At 47.0% G+C, this 21,401-nt stretch overlaps 1 protein-coding gene across 3 annotated transcripts in view; it reads left to right on the top strand.

Annotated features, from left to right (window-relative positions):
* Tbc1d10a (TBC1 domain family member 10A) overlaps positions 1-20,099 on the top strand; it is a 32,880-nt gene extending 12,781 nt beyond the window's left edge. For 2 of the 3 annotated variants that reach the window (XM_015504883.2, XM_015504884.2), the window contains exons 2-9: positions 7,700-7,799; positions 12,113-12,220; positions 16,308-16,414; positions 17,211-17,325; positions 17,405-17,470; positions 17,968-18,157; positions 18,235-18,389; positions 19,269-20,099. In XM_015504883.2, coding sequence (XP_015360369.1) covers positions 7,700-7,799; positions 12,113-12,220; positions 16,308-16,414; positions 17,211-17,325; positions 17,405-17,470; positions 17,968-18,157; positions 18,235-18,389; positions 19,269-19,745 — 1,318 coding nt within the window. In that variant the 3' untranslated portion in view covers positions 19,746-20,099. The remainder of the gene's footprint in view (positions 1-7,699; positions 7,800-12,112; positions 12,221-16,307; positions 16,415-17,210; positions 17,326-17,404; positions 17,471-17,967; positions 18,158-18,234; positions 18,390-19,268) is intronic. The other variant, XM_015504885.1, reaches the window with a different exon arrangement.
* Positions 20,100-21,401: the final 1,302 nt, after the last annotated feature.

Raw genomic sequence — 21,401 nt, 5'->3', positions numbered from 1 at the left:
CAGCTATTTGCACACCAACAGCCTACCCTCTCCTGCAGTCAGGTTTTCTATCATCACATCTTTTGGAATTGTAGTAAAAGCTGTTTATAATTTCAGTTGTTACCATCCATCTCTTGGGGTAATGAACTCTAGAGGCTGTTGTCCAGTGTATAGATCAGTCTTTTTGCTTATCCTTGCTTCTATATCCAATTCTGGGTATGGAAGAAGACGCTCCTTTACCTTCATTGCCTCTGGGTCTGTGATTGGTTGTCTCTGCGCATCCACTTCCCACACTTTGGTGGGACTTCCTCTGGTAGTCTCTTCTTCATCCTGGAGACTCAAACATGAAAGTCTCCTGTTATATCCTTTACTCCTGCCCTTCTCAGTTCCGAGGGTAGAGAAGAAGAGGGAAGCTCTGTTGTGTGCAGGTCACTTAGTATCTATTGGATAGGTTAGTGCTCAGGTAGCAACCTCCACTTCGAGGCTATGTAACCATGGGCAGATTACTCAACCATGCTTAATGTTAGTCTATTGACTGGAGATAAAAAAAAAAAAAGCTACTTCCTCAGGGAGTTATGTGTCCATGTGGTGCTTGGCAGAGTTAGTACATGGTGAGTGCTCAAATTGTGTCAGTTCGTATTGCCTCATGCCATCTTTACCACTGCTCTCCAAGGAGATGGCATGGCCCATGTGTTATAAATGAGGAACTGAAAGCTCAAAGAATGGAGAAACCCTTCCCCATTTCACATAGCTATACAGTGGCAGAGCTGAGATGATAAGACGGGAATTGTTTTATTTATTTTTTGCATTACAATTCTTATTACATATATATACCACTTTTTTTCATATCTCTGTTTTTATATAAAGTATGTTGACACTCAATTTGTGTCTTCATACATGTACTTTGGATAATGATGTCTATCACATTCCATCATCCTTGCTAATCCCCTGCCTTCTCCCTTTCCCTCCCACCCCGAGAAGACAGGAATTATAGTTTGTATGTAAATTACACAATCTTTTGGAGCCTCAATTGCTTCCTAGGTAAAATGGGGATAACCCTGCCCTGTCTACCTCCAAGACCTGTGTATGGGGACCAGTCAGATTAGAAAAGGGATGTGAAAGTTCTAGCTAAACTGCATCAGTTGCCTAATAGCTACCACTTACTGGCCACCCAGTAGGCGGGACCAATAATACATTTATTTCTCACTGAAGTTTTATGAATATGTGGAGTGCATTATGGTCCCATTAAAGATGAGGCTTAGGAGGTCAAGTGTTTGTCTGTAGTCTCCTGTTAGTAGATGGAAGAACTGGAATAGGTACCTCTGTCGGTTGACTTTAAAGTCCCTGCTCTGTTTATTCTCCTTCATGTCCCACTTTGTCTTCTTGATAAATGAGATGATAAGATCAACTGTGGTCTGTGACCTCAGGGTTTCTGCTTGGACTGTGTTTCTCTTCTTTTGGGCAGACTCAGGGAGTAAAGTGAAGTTTGTTTCTTTTTCTTCTTTCCTTTTTTTTTTTTTTTTTTAAATACTGAGGATTGAACCCAGGGATGTTTTACCACAGATACACATCCCCAGCTCTTTTTATTTTTTAATTTTGAGATAGAGTCTCACTACATCTCACTAAGATGCTGAGGCTGACCTCAAACTTGCGATCGTCCTGTCCTCCTGCCTCAGCCTCCTGAGTTGCTGGGATTATAGTTCTGTGCTACCATGCCTGGCCAGGAGTGAGGTTTGGAGAAGGGGTTTAGATTAGTTCCTTGGGTTTACCTTTCATCCTAGGATAGAGGGGTCCTGGGCATGGGTACCACTTCTACTGAGTCTGCCAAGCCGGAGGTTGAGAAATGATGTCTAGAAGTACAAATGAAGAAAAAGCCCCAGTTTTGGGAATGAGTCTTGTGCTTCTGAGGTTTTGGAAGCCTTCAGCCTCTGGGTTTTGGGAGAAGGCTAGGGACTTGGAAGCCTGCAGAGAATGAGGTCTGTGAAGTGTTATGACACCTTGGGCTGTTGTATGGCACAGCATGGCTAAGCCTAGCTCAGTCTGGGAGCCTGATGGGATCTGTAGTCAGCTGCCACCTTTGTCTTCTCTGACTGAGCCTTTTCTACTCAGGAGACAGGGCTGCTGACAAATGGCAGATTGCCCAGGCTTACCTTCTCTGAGGTTGGGCTTGTAAAATGCCATCTGGCATATTGGCCTCACTGAGCATTGCTAGACATGGACAGACCACTCACTGGGGCAGTCAGAACTGAAGGAGGGGGTTAAACTGTCTCAAGGAGTAGGGAGCCAGATCCAGTCACACAGCAGCATCTGGAGAGGGCCTAATTGCCTCATAGCCTTCCCAGGGGAATTAGAGGCAACACACAAGTCACTGTGGCAGAGGAGAAGATCTTGTTCTTTCATTTATTAGCTTTGTGACTTTGCCCAAGTCATACAACCTCTCTGATTGAGTCAAGTCTCTCATTGGCAGAACAGAAATGGTCTGTGAGGACTTCTTTTTACATGGCATTAGAGGGATAAATAAAATTGCTCTATGCAGAAATGGTTTGTGGACCTGAATGCAGTACAGGTGGAAGTAATGATGTCATGGAGAAAACCACTTAGGCATCTGTTGAACACCTGTGAGGGGTGTGGTGGGAGTTATTGAAGAAGTTCAAGACCCAGTTGGGGAGAGGCAATGCTGAGCAATGGGCAAATTATAATGAACTGTTCATTTCAGACTTCATGTTTTAATTTATTCATGAACTGGTGCTAAAGTCAGTTTTACAGAATTGTGACCAGCATTTAATAAAAGAAGAAAAAAGAAGTAAAAGCAGAAAAGAATAATATAAAATTGAACTGAAAATATCAGTGTGCATTGGTACATGTAAAGGCAACTTGTTTCATGAAACATATTTAAGTTATATATGTGTGTATACACTCAGTATGAAATGTATTTCAGTTTAAAAAGTACGAGAAATGGTGGTTCTAAGCCAGGATAAAGGTCTCCAGATTGGAGGGCAGTTAATGACATCTGGGCTGGCAGGTGTGCTGGCTGTGTAGGGGCTGGGGGTTTGGCTTGTAGGGGTGGAAGAGCATAACAAGGGTCAAAAGCATAGACTGTGGAGTCAGAGAGGCCTGGGTTTGGTTCCAGCTCTTCCCCTTACAGCTACATGGTCTTCAGCAAGGCACTTTGACCTTACTAAGTCTTGGATTCTACTGTGAAATGGGGAGAATATTAAGCTAAGGGTTAATATGAAATGTACATGTGATAAATGTACATAAAGCATTGAGAAAGAAATTAGTAAGTAGTAAATGGTGTATGAATGGTAACTACTATTGCTGATGTTTGTTGTAATTGGGTTTTTTAATGGTACATTGGTCCCTGAAGAAGTACTGTAACTTGGAGAGGGACGAAGAAGAAAGGAATGAGTAGGTGACAAGAGATAAGCATTGTGTGGCCTCAGGAGGGGATGTTGAGATTGTAGGTAGAAAATACCAGGACAATTTTGTCATAACACGGGGGAGAAAGTTTTAGTGTAGAAACTGTTCAACAATTGGGTGGCTTCCTCTGGAGATAATAAGGCCCTATCCCTGCCAGAATTCCAGTAGAGGCTGGGCCCAAGAGACTGTTTCAGTAGGCTCTTTGGTTGCAGAAACTTCCTCAGGCCACCAAGAGGGGTTTGCAGGAGGGTGAGTGAGGTCCTGATCTGAGGCATACCCCATGGACCACTTGGTTTCTTTCTTTTTTGTTTCCATTTTTTGTTTTATTTTTATGTACATCTTAACCACTTGGTTTCTTAATATGAAGTCAACTTTTCTCTCACCAGAAATTGGCTCATGCCCTCTGTCTGCTGTCAGGAGGATGCCACCTCAGGGCCTTTACACCATTAAGCTTTTTGCAGGGATCCCCCCCACCCCCAATCCCACCCAATTGACTCTAGGTTCTTCTCACAGCCCCTTTCTGGGCATTCTTTGAAAGTCAATTCATAATGCAGCCTGTCTAAGCACATAGGGAAAATGAGGCTCAGAGTAAGGAGGAGACTCGATTGTGTAAAAAGTATTCCTGTATCAGACAGCAGTTGTACCAGGTGCTTTCTGGAATCCCGACTTATTTGATAAAAGGATATGTGAACCTTCAGGTTTTTTTTTTTTTTTTTTTTTTAATGGATAGTCTGCAACTACTCAGGAGCATATCCTGTACAGAAAGAGACATCTGCCTGCCATTAGAGAGTGTGCTGAGTGGCCAGGTGTGGTGGCACATGCTTATAATCCCAGCAACTAAGAAGGCTGAAACAGAAGGATCACAAGTTTAAGGCCAATCTGGCAACTTTTAAACTCTGTCTCAAAAACAAAATAAAAAGAGCTGGAGATATAGCCAATGGTAAAGTGCCTCTGGATTACATTCTTAGTACCACATACGGACACAAAAAGAGAGTGTGCTGAGTGCTGAATACACCCAGACCTCAAGTGTCTTCCTTCTCACGATTCCTAGGTAGATTAAACTCCTCTGTTGTAGAGGCCATTTAAATGACCATATTTCCTCAAATTTAAGGTTTTAAAAATTAAAACATCACCAGGCATGGCTGGGCATGGTTGTGCACGCCTGTAATTCCAGCAGCTCAGGAGGCTGAGGCAGGAGGATTGCAAGTTAAAAGCCAGCCTTAGCAACTTACTGAGGCCCTAAGCAATTTAGGGAGACCTTGTCTCAAAATTTAGAAAAATAAAAAGAGCTGAAAGTGTGGTTCAGTAGTTAAGTGTCACGGTGTTCAATCCTTAGTACCCGCCTCCCTGCCAAAAAAAGAAAAAATTAAAATATCTTTTGATTGATATGTTTATTTGTTTTGGTACTGGGGATTGAACCCAAGGCACTTTACCACTTTCCAGGGTCTTGCTAAGTTGTTGAGGCTGACCTCAAACTTATCATTCTCTGCCTTAGCCTCTCAAATCTCTGGGATTATAGGTGTGTGTCACTTTGCGCAGCTGACGTGTATATTTAAAGCAGTGGAAGTTTTTATTGTTTATCTCTGAGAAGGTCTTAACAAATGATCAGCTAAATCATGTATCTTAAAATCAGAGGTATCTTAGAATCCAGGAAATATGGTCATTTGTTTTGTACCCTTTTGAAATTCTGGTTTGAGGTTTGAAATTGAGGCTTTGAAACTGTCAGAGCTATTATCTGACATCAGTTAAAAGAACTCTTAGTATGTTTCTCTGTGTATCTATAGTTGAGAGAATGGATATCTTGGAGGCCTTGCAATAAGATTTTTGCCACCAAAGTCAGACTCCAGGAATAAGGTATCAAATGGGTATATATTTAATCATGTGGGAATTCTTTGAAACTGATACTCTAGGATAAAAGTCTTGCCCTCTCTGAGCCTCAGTTTCCTCATCTGTGCAACAGGGATTCTGGATCTGATGTTATCTATATCCATAATGGCCAGAACTTCCTGTTGACTTTGTGAGTGCTTCTTCAGTTAACTTGCTGGCTTATCTCCTGACTTATTGCATAAGCAAGTGCATTATGGGTGGTGGAAGTCACCGTGGCCTGGGGTATGTAGGCCTTTGGTTTCTGCTCTCTGGGGTTTGGGGGTTGCTGAAGATGGGATGTCCTTTTGTAAAGTACCTGACCAAAAGATTTAAGAAAGGAAAGGAAAGGAAGAATGTCCTTGTGACCTATTTCTATCTCTAGGTAGTGAGCAGGGCAGCAGTTCAAGCTGTGTCATTGTATCCAGGGTCCCTGTTTGTCCTAGGCTATAGTCCCTCCTCAGTTGTTCAGCTCCAAGACTGCTCTCAGGCTCCAGCAGTTCCTCAGATGAAGTGCACTGAAGAGGAGGACTTGCCCTTTTGTGTCCCAGAGGCCTCGGCTCTGCCAGGGCCCCTCCCTCTGCTCTTCCAACCAGTAAAAGTCACAGCAGCACATTTCCTTCCGGTAGAGAGAGAAGCAGAGACTCTAAGCCTGGGCCAGGCCCTAGCCCCACCACATCCTGTTCCTGAGAGCTAATCTCCTTTGAGTGCCTCCTACCCTGTGCCCATTTCTGAATAGTCAGGCAAAACTGAGTGCCAGCCATCTCTGGGCTAGGATCTGTCTTAGAAATGAGTCTGTCTTAGAAATGAGTCCCACTTTTCCCACTGGTTTGCTGTTTGGCTTTGAGTAAGTTACCTTCCTGGGTATCTTACCTCTTTGAGCCTCTGTTTCTTATCTCATTAATATTTTATTTTCTTAACATAGTCAAGTACTTTCTTAATTGAAAAATGTTTTAAAAGTACAACAAAGAGGGCTGGGGATGTGGCTCAAGCGGTAGCGCGCTCGCTTGGCATGCGTGCGGCCCGGGTTCGATCCTCAGCACCACATACAAACAAAGATGTTGTGTCCGCCGAAAACTAAAAAATAAATATTAAAAAATTCTCTCTTTCAAAAAAAAAAAAAAGTACAACAAAGAAATGTAAAATATCTGTAATCCACTACTTAAAAAAAAAAAAAGAAAACTGTGTATGTGTGAGTAAGAGATGCATACATATATTTTGTGTTCTTCTTTGTTTGCTTTCCAACTATTAGTCTCAAGGCTAGATAGGAAATATATGTAGAATACATAGACTACAGATATTAGTTTCCTTTTCTTTGTCCCTCAGAGTTGTGTAAACTCTTTTTTTTTGGGGGGGGGGGTGAGTACTGGGGATCGAATTACTCAATTCAGGGGCACTCAATTACTGAGCCACATCCCAGTCCTATTGTATTTTATTTAGAGACAGGATCTCACTGAGTTACTTAGTGCCTCACTTTTGCTGAGACTGGCTTTGAACTCATGATTCTCCTATTTCAGCCTCCAGAGCTGCTGGGATTATATGTGTGTGCCACCTTGCCTGGCTTCTGTGAACTCTTGAGTTCCTAGGACTCACTCCTTGGAGGAAGCCAACTCAGTTGATGCACCTCTGGCTAAGCCAGGGATTTCCACCCAGCTTACCTTCATCTGCTTTGGTGCTGTTCTACCTGCCTGGGTGGATCTCAGTGCTCACTAGAGTGTCTCCACAGAGGTCAAGAGTTTGTTCTAGTCATGGGCACACATCTTCTTAGCCTACCCAAGGCCCTGGTCCTAGGTCAGTGCTGACACAGTTGTGATAGCTGCTCAGTTGATACGTGTTGTGCAAATATAAATGATGTTGTTTGAAAGGGCTTTGAAGTATAATATGAAGATTTTAATAGGAGAGACAACTTGGAGAGCATTCCTGCCAAGGGATTAGTAGTATGAGTAAAGGATAAGAGGTGGGAAAAGGCAAGGGTGTAAGTGGGGAAACTCTGAGTAACTGGTTCAGGTGAAGAGGTAAGCATATTTCTGTACTTGTTTGACTAGTTTTTGTGTCCAACTCTGCTCCTAGCACACAGGCCTTCTGAAGAGCCTTATTTATATTTACTGAGGCAGGCCCAAGACAGGAATGCTTGGCTTTGATATACAGATGTACATATTTAGCCTCTGCCTCAGAGAGGCTTGGTGACCCCTGGCCCTTTGATACATTTAGGGAGTAGGCATTTGAACCTGGTTTCTCTCTGGCCTCTGCCTTTCACGGAGCGGGGCACCATTCCCTCTCCTGTGCAATAGAGCATTCATGAGTTCACGGTCCTGAAGGGAAGTTCAGGGATGAAGGCCAGGGAGGATTCAGGTCTGGCCAGGCTGGTGTCTGGGGCTGAAGCCAGGGCCTTTGCTTCTCTTGGCACATCTGATGGGTGCTGCCCTCTGCTCCACAGGCTGGAGGAAGTCCCCCTGGAGGTGCTGAGGCAGAGGGAGTCTAAGTGGCTGGACATGCTCAACAACTGGGACAAATGGATGGCCAAGAAGCACAAAAAGGTGAGGGGCCTGACCTCGGGCTTTGGGCTGGGAATTGGTAGTCTGAGGAGGAAAAGGAGGAAAAGGGAGGAATATCATCAGCTTAGGAAAGCAGGGGCTCTCCAACTATCAGGCTGCCTTCTTCCATCAGCCAAACAGGGAACATAAGCTGGCTGGCAAACAGAGGGAAGGTTGGGCCCTGGTAGATGATTTCAGAATCAAAGAACTTTGTCCTGGAGTTAAACTTCAAAGTTGCTTGTAGCCAATAGCACTTATGGGCAGCTTTGCTCTAAGTGCAGTGAAAAGGCCTAACATGCTTAGCAAATCAGAATTTATAATCCTAATAACAGCTAACTTGTAGGGATTGTTGGCAAAGTGCTGAGCACTTGACCCTACAAATCCTTTCACTACCCCATCAGGTTGGTAATAGTGGCAGGATCTGCACTGATGGATGACCTACAGAATCAAGATTTGAACCAGGAAGTATAACTTTAGCACCTGCCATCTTAACCACTACAGGAAAGGCTTCTTTACACTTTACGTCAACTTGCTGATTTCCCTTTTGTCTCCTGGACAAAGCAAAAAGAAAGTACTCACAATTTACAAAATCTTATAAAAATGAAAACTACTAGGAGTCTTTTTCTAGTCAGGCTATCCTTAGGCACTCTCTCTCACTCTGTGGGAATACACTTGCATTCCACTCTGAAGTCTGTGTGTGTCAATGTCCTCAGCAGGATCTAGTTATTCCCTGGCCTAAAGGAGACCTGCTGAGACACTTATGGCTACAGTTTCTCTACTTACAAGTTGCCAGTCCACAGTGATCCCTGTGTTGTCTGCTGACACACTGATCTAGTATCACTGGCTCAGTGGACTAGTGGAAAGCTCAGGACTAAGTCAGGGATAGGCTTGGGCCCAGTCTCATGCCTTTCCACTTTTCATGCCCATGCCTAGTTGTATAACTTTGGGTAAGTCCCTTCACTCTTTGAGCCTCAGTTTCCCTGGTCAAGTGAGAGAGAGAATTTTGTTGCGAGGGTCCTATAAGGTGGTGCTTCATAAGACTATAAAGCCCTGAACTGTGGTTTGAGAGGCTGTGTGGACCTGGGTTCTTTACTGCTAATCTACATGGGGCACTCATTTTTGACTTATAAGAACATCTTTCAAATGTCAGTTTCTCTAAAAAAAATTTTTTTTTTCCAATACTGGAGATTGAACCCGAGACCTCATGCGTGTTCTACCTCTGGGCTCCATTCCCAACCTTATTTTTGAGACAGGGTCTTACTAAATTGTCAACCCTGGCCCTTAAACTTGTGATCCTTCTGCCTCAGGCCCCTAAATAGTTGGGATTACAGACATGCACCTTTTTGCCTAGCTATTAAGATATTTATATTTCCTCAACTGTTTCCTGCCTGACTTTATGATATGTTTTCCTTCCTCATCCTTCCTCAGGCCTTTCCCTGAGCTATAGCTTGTTCTCCAGCTGTCTGTTGTGGTAACAGACTGCTCTTGTGAGCAGCATGACTCCTCTTCCTCACTGCCTGCAGGAATCATGGCTCTGGCTTTCTCTCCCTGGCCTCCTTTGCAAACAGGGAGTCCTGAGGGAACCCTTAGGGAGTTTTCTCAGCAGGACCATTCAGCAGTCTTCCTTTTGCTCTTTGCTTCCCTGGCACTGTGTTTAGAGCCCCAGGGCTGCTCATGCCCAGCAGAAGATTCCGCAGGCCTGCTTTAACCCACCATACCTGGAGGCCATAACCCACTGCTCTGCTTCAGACCAGGACCACTACAGAGTACCCATCTTTCCTCTTTGGCTGTGGTTACCCTGGACAAGCCCCAGGAGCTCTTTCTGCCTGGCTATGGAGGCTGTGGTCTCCTTTGGTCAAGAAGTCACAGCAAGGAAAAGACTATACCTTTTTTGGGAAGTGTGCTCAGATCCAACACTCCTCCTTAGTGACTCCTGCCAGGAGAGGAGGGTGGCTTCCCTCAGCACCCTCAACTGTGTCCAGGACAGAAATCTAGACAGAAAGGGCTATTGCTAGAATACAGTCTTTCCCCATGGGTCCCTGACTTGGGTTTGCTTAAGCAGTGGCCCTGCCCTCCCAGAATTCAGCAGGCAAGGGTGTGGCCTTGCTCAGCTGTCATCAGAGCCCCTCTATCTCAAGGTGTTGCCTAAAAGACTGGTAATCCTTATGCTTTTTGGGAACACTTTCTTGTACTTGTTCCTAACACATCCCTACCATCCTCCCTGAGGCAGGCAGACAGAGTGGATGACCATTTCCTTATCTTTGTGCTGAGGAGAGTAAGAGGCTAGATGGAAAAGTCCTGAACACCATCTCCTTTATCCTAGGTTGCACTCTTGGTTTTCCAGCCTTAGCTCCCTACCCTGGGCCTGTCTAAAAGCAGAGCCTCTTGGGGAACCTCAGTGGACTGAAAATACTCCAAAGCTCCCTTGGAGTAGGGCACATGTAACAGGGATCTGTGATGATGGAGCTGCCTGCCTCAGGCTGGGCTTAATCAATTTGTGTGGAAGCTTGAGGGATCTGTGACTCTGGACTGAACAACAGCCAGTCAGTTGCCAAAGCCTGGCCAAAGTGACTTCCTTAAGGTGACCCTTGTCCCACAGCAGCAGGAAACTTCCCAGTCAGGGGCAGTTCCCCTCCACTCCCTTCCTCTCTCCCTTTTCCAGGCAATTCCAGCAGCTCAGTCTTGGCTCTTATGAGCAGTCTGATTCCTATTCCTCACTGCCTGCAGCCTGTCTCCTTCCTGGTTCTTGACTTTCTTTGACCCTTGGAAAGTTTTCTCTTGTTTGTGCTGATCATCAGGAAGGCCAGGTCTTATGTTCTCCCTCTTCTGAGAGTTTCTAGTGGGACTGTTTGAGGGGTTTTCCAGGTGAGGGAAAGTTAGGTGTGAGCTAAGGCCCCAGAGCTTCTGTGTTAAATATCCTTCTGTGATGTAGGGTCGAGAAGAAGCCATTACTTATTGAACACAGATTGTGCGTCAAGCCCCACACTGAGCACATTTGCCCCCTTCTAGTGGAATCCTTTCAGCAAGTCTGAAGTGGTAGGTGACATCATTCAGATCTTAAAGTTGGTAAGAAATGATTGGCCCAAGGCCAGTACAAGACTCAGACCTACATCAGCTACTCTCATGCCCTGTGTACTCAGCTCCTTTATCTCAGGCCAGACTGCTTAGTGTATGGGGCTGAGGGTGTACCCAGTCTCATGCCAACATCTCATAGTAAGGGCTGCAATCAGAATTTACTCCCAGCCAGCTGCCTCTCTCCTTGTCACTGTCAAGGTCCTCTCCGGAGCTCAGGGTCAAGGAGAGAAGAGAGGGAATTCCTGACCAAAACAATGAGAGAGGCTTCCTTTTGAGTTCTGCTGAGAGTTCTCCAGGCTGTCTGTGTCCTGCTGTATAGCTGCTTAAACCAACACCCTCCATGAAAGTGTTTGGACCACACCTTTGGGTGTATTCTGGTTCATCTTGTGAGCAGCCTTTCCTATGGCTGCAACTGTGCCTTGTGGTGCAACTGTGGTGCAGATCCCTCTCTGGTGACAAGCTATGGGATAACTCAACTTGTATGGTTCCATTTTGATTCAGAAGTACAGTAAGCCCTTAGTATTTGTAGGTTCACACCAGTAGATTCAGCCAACCACAAATGGAAAATATGGTTAGGGTTAAATGGTTATATCTACTGAATATGTAGACTTTATTTCCTGAACAATACAATATACTATTTACTTAGTATTTACATTGCACTAGGTATTATAAATGATCTAGAGATGATTTAAAGTATATGGGAGGATGTGCATAGTTTATATACTCCCTTTATATAGGGTACTTTATATATTCTCCTTTTTATATGGAGGACTTGAATACCAGAAGAATCTGGTGTCCATGGGGGTTCTGGAACCAGTTCCCTGTGGGAGATTGTAGTTATGGGCAACCAGAATTCTGTGACAGACTTCAGGAATACCTTTTTATTTGTTTGTTTGTTTTGTTTTGCAGTGCTGGGGATTGATCCCAGAGCCTCTGCATGCTAGGCAAGCGCTCTACAGGAGTCACATCCCCAGCCCAGGAATGAATGCCTGTTTTGTCACTGGACCAGGAGATGTGCACTCTGCCATCACCTGGTGGTAGCATGTCTAATTTCAATCCCTCTGTTCCCACTATAGAATCTGCATTATAGTAACAGTAGGAAAGTCCTCCCCTCTACCCCACCCTGCTTTTCTGTGCTTGCTGATATACTGAGTGAGGGTCCCACCAAGCCCTGAAAGACGAGCCTGGCTCAAGGAGCTGCCGGGTGGATTTATGGTCACAGCTATCTTTTTGATTTTCAGATCCGCCTGCGGTGTCAGAAAGGCATCCCACCTTCTCTGCGGGGCCGTGCTTGGCAATACCTGTCAGGAGGCAAGGTGAAACTGCAGCAGAATCCTGGAAAGTTTGACGTGAGTTTGCCTTCCTTCCTTCACCCCACCCTTCCTTCCATGTTTCTGGGCTGGGCGTCCTCCCGTGGCAGCAATTCCCCATATGCTAACCTGGACCTCAGCCAAGGGCCAGGGATGGGGGCAACTGACAGAACCTCCAGTCTTGTGCTTGACAACACAGGACTAGCAGACTGTTTTGGCCCAGTCTTGGGAAACCATGACTCCTGGAGGCTCTGTTCATCTGAGGGTGTAGCCTTGAATAGACCTTAATGGGATGGATAGATTTGCCAAACCCCCAACTCCAGCTCTTTGTCTTCACAATTACTCAGGTTTGTTTTGGGGCACTTATTGTGCTACCTCCCAGTTCTTAGTCATCAGGAGGGATAATCAGAGCATTTCCCTGTTTGGGGCCTGTGCTCTGGGCCTCTATGGGGCTTGCCTAGCAGGACCACAAGACCCTTGACACTGCCTGGCCTTTCATCCTCCTCTCTTCCTCCTACCTGCAAACCAAACCAGACATGCTGCCTGAAGGGGTCATCATTTCTGAAGGTAGCAATGCTAAACTCCCTTCAGGAGTGAGAGGCGACTCTGTGGCCAAAGACGGTGCCCACTGTATCCATGCCTCCCTCTGCCCTACCCCTCTCTTGCTGCTCCCAACTCAGTGACTGGCCAGAGTACACTACCCCTCCATTCACTGACCTGGGCAGTTCCTCCAACCTACTCCCCTGGGGAACTGGGAGGAGGCAGTTGGCTTCCCCAGAATTGCCCCAGCTTACCTGCCAGACCTCATCCCAGGCATCAGGGTTTCTCCCAGGCCACTGGGACTAATGACAGGCAGTGAGACAGAACTGTCAGCCACTAGTTCTTTGTTGACATCCTTCATGCTTCGGTGAACACTCCTGTCTGGCTAGACCTGGTCTCTGAAAAAGGAGGATAGGAGCACAGCAGGGCAGAGTTTCTGTTGTTGCCCTGAAAAGGCTGAGAGCTATTAACTGGCAGCACTTGGCCCCAGGGAAAGAGGTACTGGTGGGACATCTGCTGGGGGAAACTGTGAATCAAGGAAATCGGCTATTCCCATAGAGCACCAATACCAGGCCACACTGGAGTGGCCTTTCAACTCCAGAGTCTTCTTCCCAGTGGCTACATCTCCATTGCAAGGGGCTACTTTCTGGGCAGGGTGGGGAACTCAGGGATGAGAGCCCTGCCCCAAGTCCATAGCTATGTCTGGCTGCCAGAGCACAGGCCCGAGAACCAAGAACATGGGGACTTGGCCAGCATCCTGGTTGCACAGTTCAGCAGGTCCTCAGTGGGTGTAGTAGAGCAGAGTTCTGTACATATATGTAGAGTGGTATGTCCAAAGAGGAACTGGCTACCCGCTGTGACATTTTCAAGGTTGCTTGTGCAAGGAAGTTGATTTGCTGAGAAAAGGCCTTTTTTTTTTTTTGAGGTGATTTTTAATTTGTTTTAATTAGTTATACATGAGAAGTAAAATGCATTTATGCACTTTGATATATCATACATAGATGAGATATAATTTTTCATTTTTCTGAGTGTACATATTGTAGAATCATATTGGTTATGCAGTCACATATATACATAAAGTAATAATGTCTGTTTCGTTCTACTATCTTTCCTATCCCCATATCCTCTCCCCTCCCTTCACTTCCCTCTACCTAATCTAAGGTAATGCTATTCTTCTCTGGTGCACCCCGCCCCACCTTATTGTGAATTAGCATCTGTATATTAGAGAAAACATTCAGCCTTTGGCTTTTGGGGATTGGCTTATTTCACTTAGCATGATATTCTCCAACTCGATCCATTTACTGGCAAATGCCATAATTTCATTCTTCTTTAAAGCTGAGTAATATTCTATTGAAAATATATATACACCACATTTTCTTTATCCATTCATCTATTGAAGTACACCTAATTTGGTTCCATAGTTTAGCTATTATGAATTGAGCTGATATAAAAATTGACATGACATCTCATTTTAAGCAATCCTAAGTAATCCTGTGAGGCAAACATTATTACTACTATTCTTATTTTATAAATGAATATTGAACTTATCAATTAGTAGATGCCAACTATTTGGAGAAGATTTGGTTATGGAGAATATAGCCAATTAGATAATTGCCAAATATATGCTTTGTTTTCATACCTTTGTGGATGAAATATAGGAGACTCTGCTACTTTGATGCTGGGTTTGAATGTTTGACTTTAGTTATCCAATGCAATACTGGCAGACAAGAAATGAACAGAGATTTGAAATGTGCTCGTGCAATCTGACTTGCTCTTCTGCACTTCTGCTATCACCATGAGCATAACATGCCCGTGAGGACCCACAGGTATCAGAAACATGGAAGACATGCAGACGAGACTGGACTGACTTGCAGCTTGGTGCCAACACCTGTTGAGCGTAGCCTACAGCTATAAAATGCTTTTAGTTTGACCAAACTCAGGTTTGTGAATAAGAAGAAATGATTGTTGTTTTAAACTGATGATCTTGGGATGGCTTGTTAATGCAGCATTATTGTTGTAATAGCTAACTGGTGCAGAGAGGAAGAGAAAATGGAGCGTAAACTGCCCATAAAAAAGAATAAAATGAATTCAAATAAAAAAATTGACATGGATGCATTACTGTAGTATGCTGATTTTAAGTCGAGAAAAGACCTTTTTTAAAAAAAAATATTTTTTAGTTGTAGATGGACACAACCTTTATTTATTTTTGTGTGGTGCTGAGGATCAAACCCAATGCCTCATACATGCCAGGCAAGCACTCTACCACTGAGCCACAACCCCAACCCCGAGAAAAGGCCTTCTTGATGCTCTGAATCTGAGCAGTGGGTCCCTGAAGTAGACTTGGGAGCACAGAGATTGGTTTGCTAGCAGATTTTTGGTTTGCTAGGAAGGACTTTTCCTTTAAATGACCCAAAGGAAGCAGACAGGAATGGGAAGCTCTCTCCAATGCCTCACATGCATGAGCCATGGCAGGAGTCTAGGGAGGGGGCTGTGGTATTACTGGGTCCTCCAGTTAACACAGTGCTGTAGATAGCTGGTTCCATCTCAACAGTCAGGACAGATTCTATAGGACTTGGCTACTCCATTTTTTCCTGCACTTGCTATTTCTTGTGTCTTTCTTGGACAAGGAGGACTTTCCTGTTCTTTTTTTACCTGTTTTTCTTCTCCGGTTTCACCTCATGATGGTACCAGCACTGTGCAGGCTCAAGAAGGTCCCAGGCCCAGTGATGGAAATTCTGGCTTCTCTGTGGGTGGCCCCTGCCTGGCTTTGATTCCCAGCACACCCCTTCTCCCAAGAGTGATTGCAGCTATCTCTTTTACCTTTTCATCAGCCTGAGTGTGGTTAGGTAGGTACCTTGGTCTGCTGAGGTACCAGATGAACACATTCTAGGAACTAATTTTAGGGGGTTTTAGGTCCCTATACCTCATGGGAACCACCAGGAGAATTTGTGGGGATCTTCTCCCCTTCTGAAAAAAAAAGAAAAACTGAATTTTGCTAGGAATACACAGCACACACACAGGCCCTGTCTTGAGTGTTCGTGGGGCTCCAGAGGATAACACACCTTCCTTCACTGTGGAAACCCAAACCCCTTCCTCTCCCTCAGCCTTCTGGACTCTTTCACCTTTCCTTTCAGCCCTTACTCTATGGTCAAGTTTCAGGCATCCTAAATTCTTTAGTTTAATACTGGACACCCCTATTAAGGGCATGAAAGGGAGAGGGACTTGTATGAGGTCACCTGGTGGTGCCTTCTTAGGATATTTGCTGAAACCTCCTTTCCATCCCAGCACCTTCCCTGATGCTGCAGCTTGTACTTGGCTCAGCTTCCCTGCTCAGCCCTTTTAGTTTCCTTCATATTTATTTTTCTTTCTTTTCTAAATATTGAAGCATAACTTTATATAGGGAAAAATGTACAGATCTTGAGTGTGCTGTTCAGTGAGCTTTGACAAATAATACTCATCCTTATAACTGACATGCAATTCAAAAAAAGGAGCATTAAATATTATTCCTGGGACCAGCCAATTCTGCCAGGAATGCTCCCCTCCACTCTCCCTAGCCCCTTATATGTGCCTTTGCCTTTGTTTCTAGGAGCTGGACATGTTTCCTGGGGACCCTAAATGGCTTGATGTGATTGAGCGTGACCTGCACAGACAGTTCCCTTTCCATGAGATGTTTGTGTCCCGTGGAGGTCATGGGTGAGCAGGACTATAGGCTGGAAGAGGGGCTCTAGGGCCTGTCCCTCAATGGGCAGAGTGGGTGCAATGAGGTTGGAAGTATCCTTGGGGGCCCAGAAGCCAGGTATCCCAGTATCCCAAATTCTGTCAGTATTTCCCTTCTTTTTTTAGAGAGAGGATTTTTTTTAATTTTTTTTTTTGAGTTTTCGATAGACACAACATCTTTATTTTATATTTATGTGGTGCTGAGGATCAAACTCAGCGCCCCGCTCATGCCAGGCGAGCGCACTACCGCTTGAGCCACATCCCCAGCCCAGTATTTCCCTTCTTTGATTTATGTTTGATAGAGTTCTTAGCATCTCCTCTGGGCAGCTTTCATCATTTATTCCCCAGACTGCTAGAGCTTGCCCACTCTGGCCTTCTGCAAACAGGTTTTTGTTGTAAAAAAGGGATAGTGAGGATTGGGTAGGAAGAGGGTATGCAGGAAGGGACTGACTGGGACAAAGCTGCCAGTGGAGCTGCCAGTGATGGACTCCAGCCTCCAGCCTGATACCTTACCCTGTACCTCTCTGGCAACCTGTCACAGTCCTTCCCCTTTCCTTACCTGTCATGGGGGAATCTCTTCCCACTTTCCTTCTTAGTCAGGTGAGAATCCATATGCTACAGTGGGAGGCCAGCCCCTTGGTGACCACAAGTAGGTCACCGCCCCTTTCCAGGAAAGTGCAAATTCTGAAGGAGGTCCAGTCCAGTGGTTACAGGTGGGGCAGTGGATGGTAGAATCAATCTGTCATGGCTGTCCTGCCTGACTTCTCCACAGCCAGCAGGACCTGTTCCGTGTGCTAAAGGCCTACACGCTGTACCGACCTGAGGAGGGCTACTGCCAAGCCCAGGCGCCTATTGCTGCTGTTCTACTCATGCACATGCCTGCTGAGGTACCATCAGGCCCTGGACACATGGGTGGGCAAAGGGACCAACCCCAGTAGCAAGGCCTGATGTTTTTCTCGCCCATAGCAAGCCTTCTGGTGTCTGGTACAGATCTGTGAGAAGTATCTGCCTGGCTACTACAGTGAGAAATTGGTGAGTACTTTGCTGGCCTGGGACCTGACCCCAGCTGGATGCCTTCTGTGGTCCCTCTAGGCTCTTCTTTCTACAGTCATTCCAGGCTGAAGTCCTAGAGTCTGGTCTCCCAGACCCTGGTGTCATAGGTGCTACACTTGCCTACATCTCTCCCTCCAACCACTTGGGCCATTTGGCAGGACTGAAATTCCTCCAGAGCACAAAGTTCTTCCTGCCTCTGCTGTGGCGTAGGAGTAAACCTCTGCCTGAAGCTCCATTCCTCTCAAAACTCCTCCTTTCTCAGCTTTCAGCTTGTGTGGAGCTTTCCTTGGCCTGAGTAGGGAGAACCCTCTGTCAGGTACTTGTGTAGCATTCCTGTTCCTGCCATGTTCAGGGCACTCAACACTGTTATCCCCTCTCCTAGTCCCTTTTCACTATAAGTTCCATGAGGGGGACCAGCTGTCTAGTTTGCTCACTGCGGCTTTGGTCATGGCCCCATGGCCTTGATGTCCCCCCAGGAGGCGATCCAGCTGGACGGCGAGATCCTCTTCTCATTGCTGCAGAAGGTGTCACCTGTGGCCCACAAGCACCTCAGCCGTCAGAAGATTGACCCGCTGCTCTACATGACAGAGTGGTTCATGTGCGCCTTTGCCCGCACCCTGCCCTGGAGCTCTGTGCTGCGTGTCTGGGACATGTTCTTCTGTGAGGGTAACCAGGCTGGCCTGGGGGGAATTTCAGAGTCCTGGTAGAGGCCTCCTTGCACTCACCATCTGCTTCCCATGCAGGAGTCAAGATCATCTTCCGGGTGGGGTTGGTGCTACTGAAGCACGCACTGGGCTCCCCAGAGAAGCTCAAAGCTTGCCAGGGCCAGTACGAGACCATCGAGCAACTGCGGAGCCTCAGTCCCAAGATCATGCAGGAAGCCTTCCTGGTTCAGGAGGTTCGGCCCACACCTGCCCCTTGTGGCGACTGGGAGGGAGGAGGATTTGGTAGGGTTCTGCTCACAAGGATGGGCTACCCATGCTGGGCCCACTGCTAAGCAGCCCTGAACAGGGCAGATGGACCTCACCTTCCTGTCTGGATGGGGCACAGAGAGGCCTTGGTTTGTAGGACCTTCCTTATCCAAGTTACCGGGGAATGAAGAGGAGCTGCAACTTGTAACCTCTTCTTTCCTGGTCCCACATTCATGGCCTGGGCTTTATTTTCCTTTTTTTTTTTTCTTTGTGGATACTACTCTCTCAGGCTACAATGAAGTGATACATGAGTGGCCAGCTTCTATGGCTGGAGGCCAGGGAATAGGGCTGATGCCATTGCGTGGGGAAGAAATAGAAAGCAACAGCCCATTTTTGTACTTGCTTTACCAACAGCTGCTGAAGACTGTGCCATTATCCCTATTTTACGTATGAGGAAATGGAGGCTCACAGAGGCAGGATCATAAAGTGACTCCCCCAGTCACCAAACAAAAAGTGGCACAGCTGGAATTAGCCCAGGAGGCCAGGGTGCCCTAGGCAGTTGGGGGGCAGGGCATGTGGGCCAAGAATGGGTGTTGTCCTGAGCCTTATTTCTCTTGCCCAGTAAGAAAGGCAAATTGACTTGTGTGTTGTGAGCAGCTTTTTCCTCAGAGGCAGTGGGTTTCATGTCCCTGGCACTCAGCTCTGGGACTTGTGACCACAGCTTGGGACCAGATTCTCATCTTTGCTGGGTTCAGCTGTTATCAGTGAGAGCTGGGAGATGCTGAAGGGAGAGCAGGGGTCCAGGCTGAAACAACTGGTGATGGTCCTTCTTCTTGGTGCTTACCTGCCCCTCACTGCCCCTGCAGGTGGTAGAGTTGCCTGTGACAGAGCGCCAGATTGAGCGTGAGCATCTCATCCAGCTGCGGCGCTGGCAGGAGACACGGGGTGAGCTGCAGTGTCGCTCCCCACCCAGGCTGCATGGTGCCAAGGCCATCCTAGATGCAGAGCCCGGCCCCCGGCCTGCCCTGCAACCTTCACCGTCCATCCGCCTACCCCCAGATGCACCCCTCCCTGGTCCCAAAGCCAAGCCCAAGCCTCCCAAGCAGGTCCAGAAGGAGCAGCGGAAGCAGACAAAAGCAAGTGGGCAACTGGACAAGTCCCTGTCCCCCAACCAAGCCGCGGTAGTGACGGCTGCAGGAGATGCATGTCTCTCACAGGATGTGCCCTCAAAGGACCTGGCTTCTCAGGACCCAGCCCCCCAGGACTCAGCACCCCAGGACTTAGCCCACCACTGCTCCCAGGAGAGCCTGACATCCCAGGAGAGTGAAGATACCTACTTGTAACCCCGGCAGCTCAGGCCTCCAGGGTGGGGGTCTCCACACACCTACATGGTTTGAAGACTGATGCTCCAGGTCCTGCTCACCCAAGGGCCCCACTGCTTGGCCACTGGGCTGGGAGAGTCTGGCTGGACTAGCACAGATTCTGCCTGAGCCTCCTTATTTATTTTCTCTAGAGTGGAGCTCGGGCTGGCCCAGCCAGGGCAGACAGAAGCCAGGGCCAAGTGGGTGGGGCCTCATTCAGCACCCTTCCTGGATGCTCCCAGGATTAGGGTGCTGGCATGAGGAGAGAGGGTGGGGTGCCCTTTGTGTAAAATAGAAATGTGGTTTTGTACAGAAATAAACAGGCTTGTGTAGAGAGTTGGTGTGTAGCTAGGGACTGGGAAGGGGTGACACCCTGGTGCTTAGCATCTCTTCTCCACATCTCTTAACCCCAAACTATCTTCTTTGAGAAGTACCTTTGGCGAGGAATTGCCAAGTCCAGGACCAGCCCCTCTTACTGGCCCCATCTTCCCTGACCCCATCCCTTTCCTCTGCCATGGATGAGGGACACCAGGGCTTGGAGCCCACCACTGGATCAGAGCAGGGTTATGATTTCCTGGACTTAGGTCCCTATTAATAATCATTGAAGGGTAAGGGCTTCCTGCAGAGGTGGCTTCAAGCTCTTTCCCCTCCAAGGCCTAGCCAGATGCCACTTCAGGTCCTGATTAGCTTCTGAGTGCTCATTGGAGATTGGAAGCTGGCACCAGGGGTGAGGAACCATGAATGTCCTCATGCTCAGCCCAGGCCTCTGTCAAGAGGCAGATAGGTGAGGGGAGAAGTCTGGGTCCTTGATAAAATGCTGCCTTATGTTTACTGAGCACTTACCTTGTGGCAGGCAGGCTTGGTTGTGTGGTGTGCCTGAGAGGTAGGGAACTGGAGCTGAGTGGGAAAGGAGCCTTGCCTTCCGACATGAAGAGCCACACTGGCACCTAGATCCCTTCACTCATCTCCCTCTCCTGACCAGTTTTCTAGTGATCCTACTGCTACTGAGAGGCCAGGCAGGCATTTGGTCACAACTGATGACTGGCAAGGCTGAGGACAGGGTGTCCCTGGGAAAGCCCCCCCCCTCTCTCGGCCCCTTCTGCTGAGGAAGCAGCTTTTCCAGTCAAACAATAGGAGCTGTTCCTGGCAGGAGACCAGGCTGGGCCAGGCCATAGTGGGTGGGGAGGGTGGAGAGAGGAGCAGAGCCTCCCTGTGAGCTTTTAGGCCTTGGTTGTGTATGGGACATCTTTTTCTGGTACAGCTGGGGATACTGAAGCCTAGGGAGGTGAACTACCAGTGGAGGCTCAAGGGAGACCACCCACTTTCTCCCCCTGCCCATTACCCTGTGTTTTCCCACCCTATCTTCACCTGCCCTGGGTGAGATGGGCTCAGAGAAACACTCCTCCTTCCTCCAGTTCTCCAGGGGACAGGCCAGGATATCATGGTTGCACAGAGTTTCCTGGAATACCTGCAAATCCAATAATGCAGGGAACAGGTTTAGCGTGATCCCTAGGTGCTTATGGTGGAGTTTCCAGAACAGGTAGAAAGCCTGCTCACTATTACTTTAACCCACTTGGTTCAAACCCTCTGTTTGAGGCCAGAGGATGCTTGAGCCAAAAAAAAAAAAAAAAAAAAAAA

The sequence above is a fragment of the Marmota marmota genome, unplaced genomic scaffold, assembly GCF_001458135.2.
Source record: "Marmota marmota marmota unplaced genomic scaffold, marMar, whole genome shotgun sequence".
NCBI lineage: Eukaryota > Metazoa > Chordata > Mammalia > Rodentia > Sciuridae > Marmota > Marmota marmota.
Note: the sequence above shows the minus strand (reverse complement) of the source record. Positions and strands in the feature narration are given on the sequence as shown.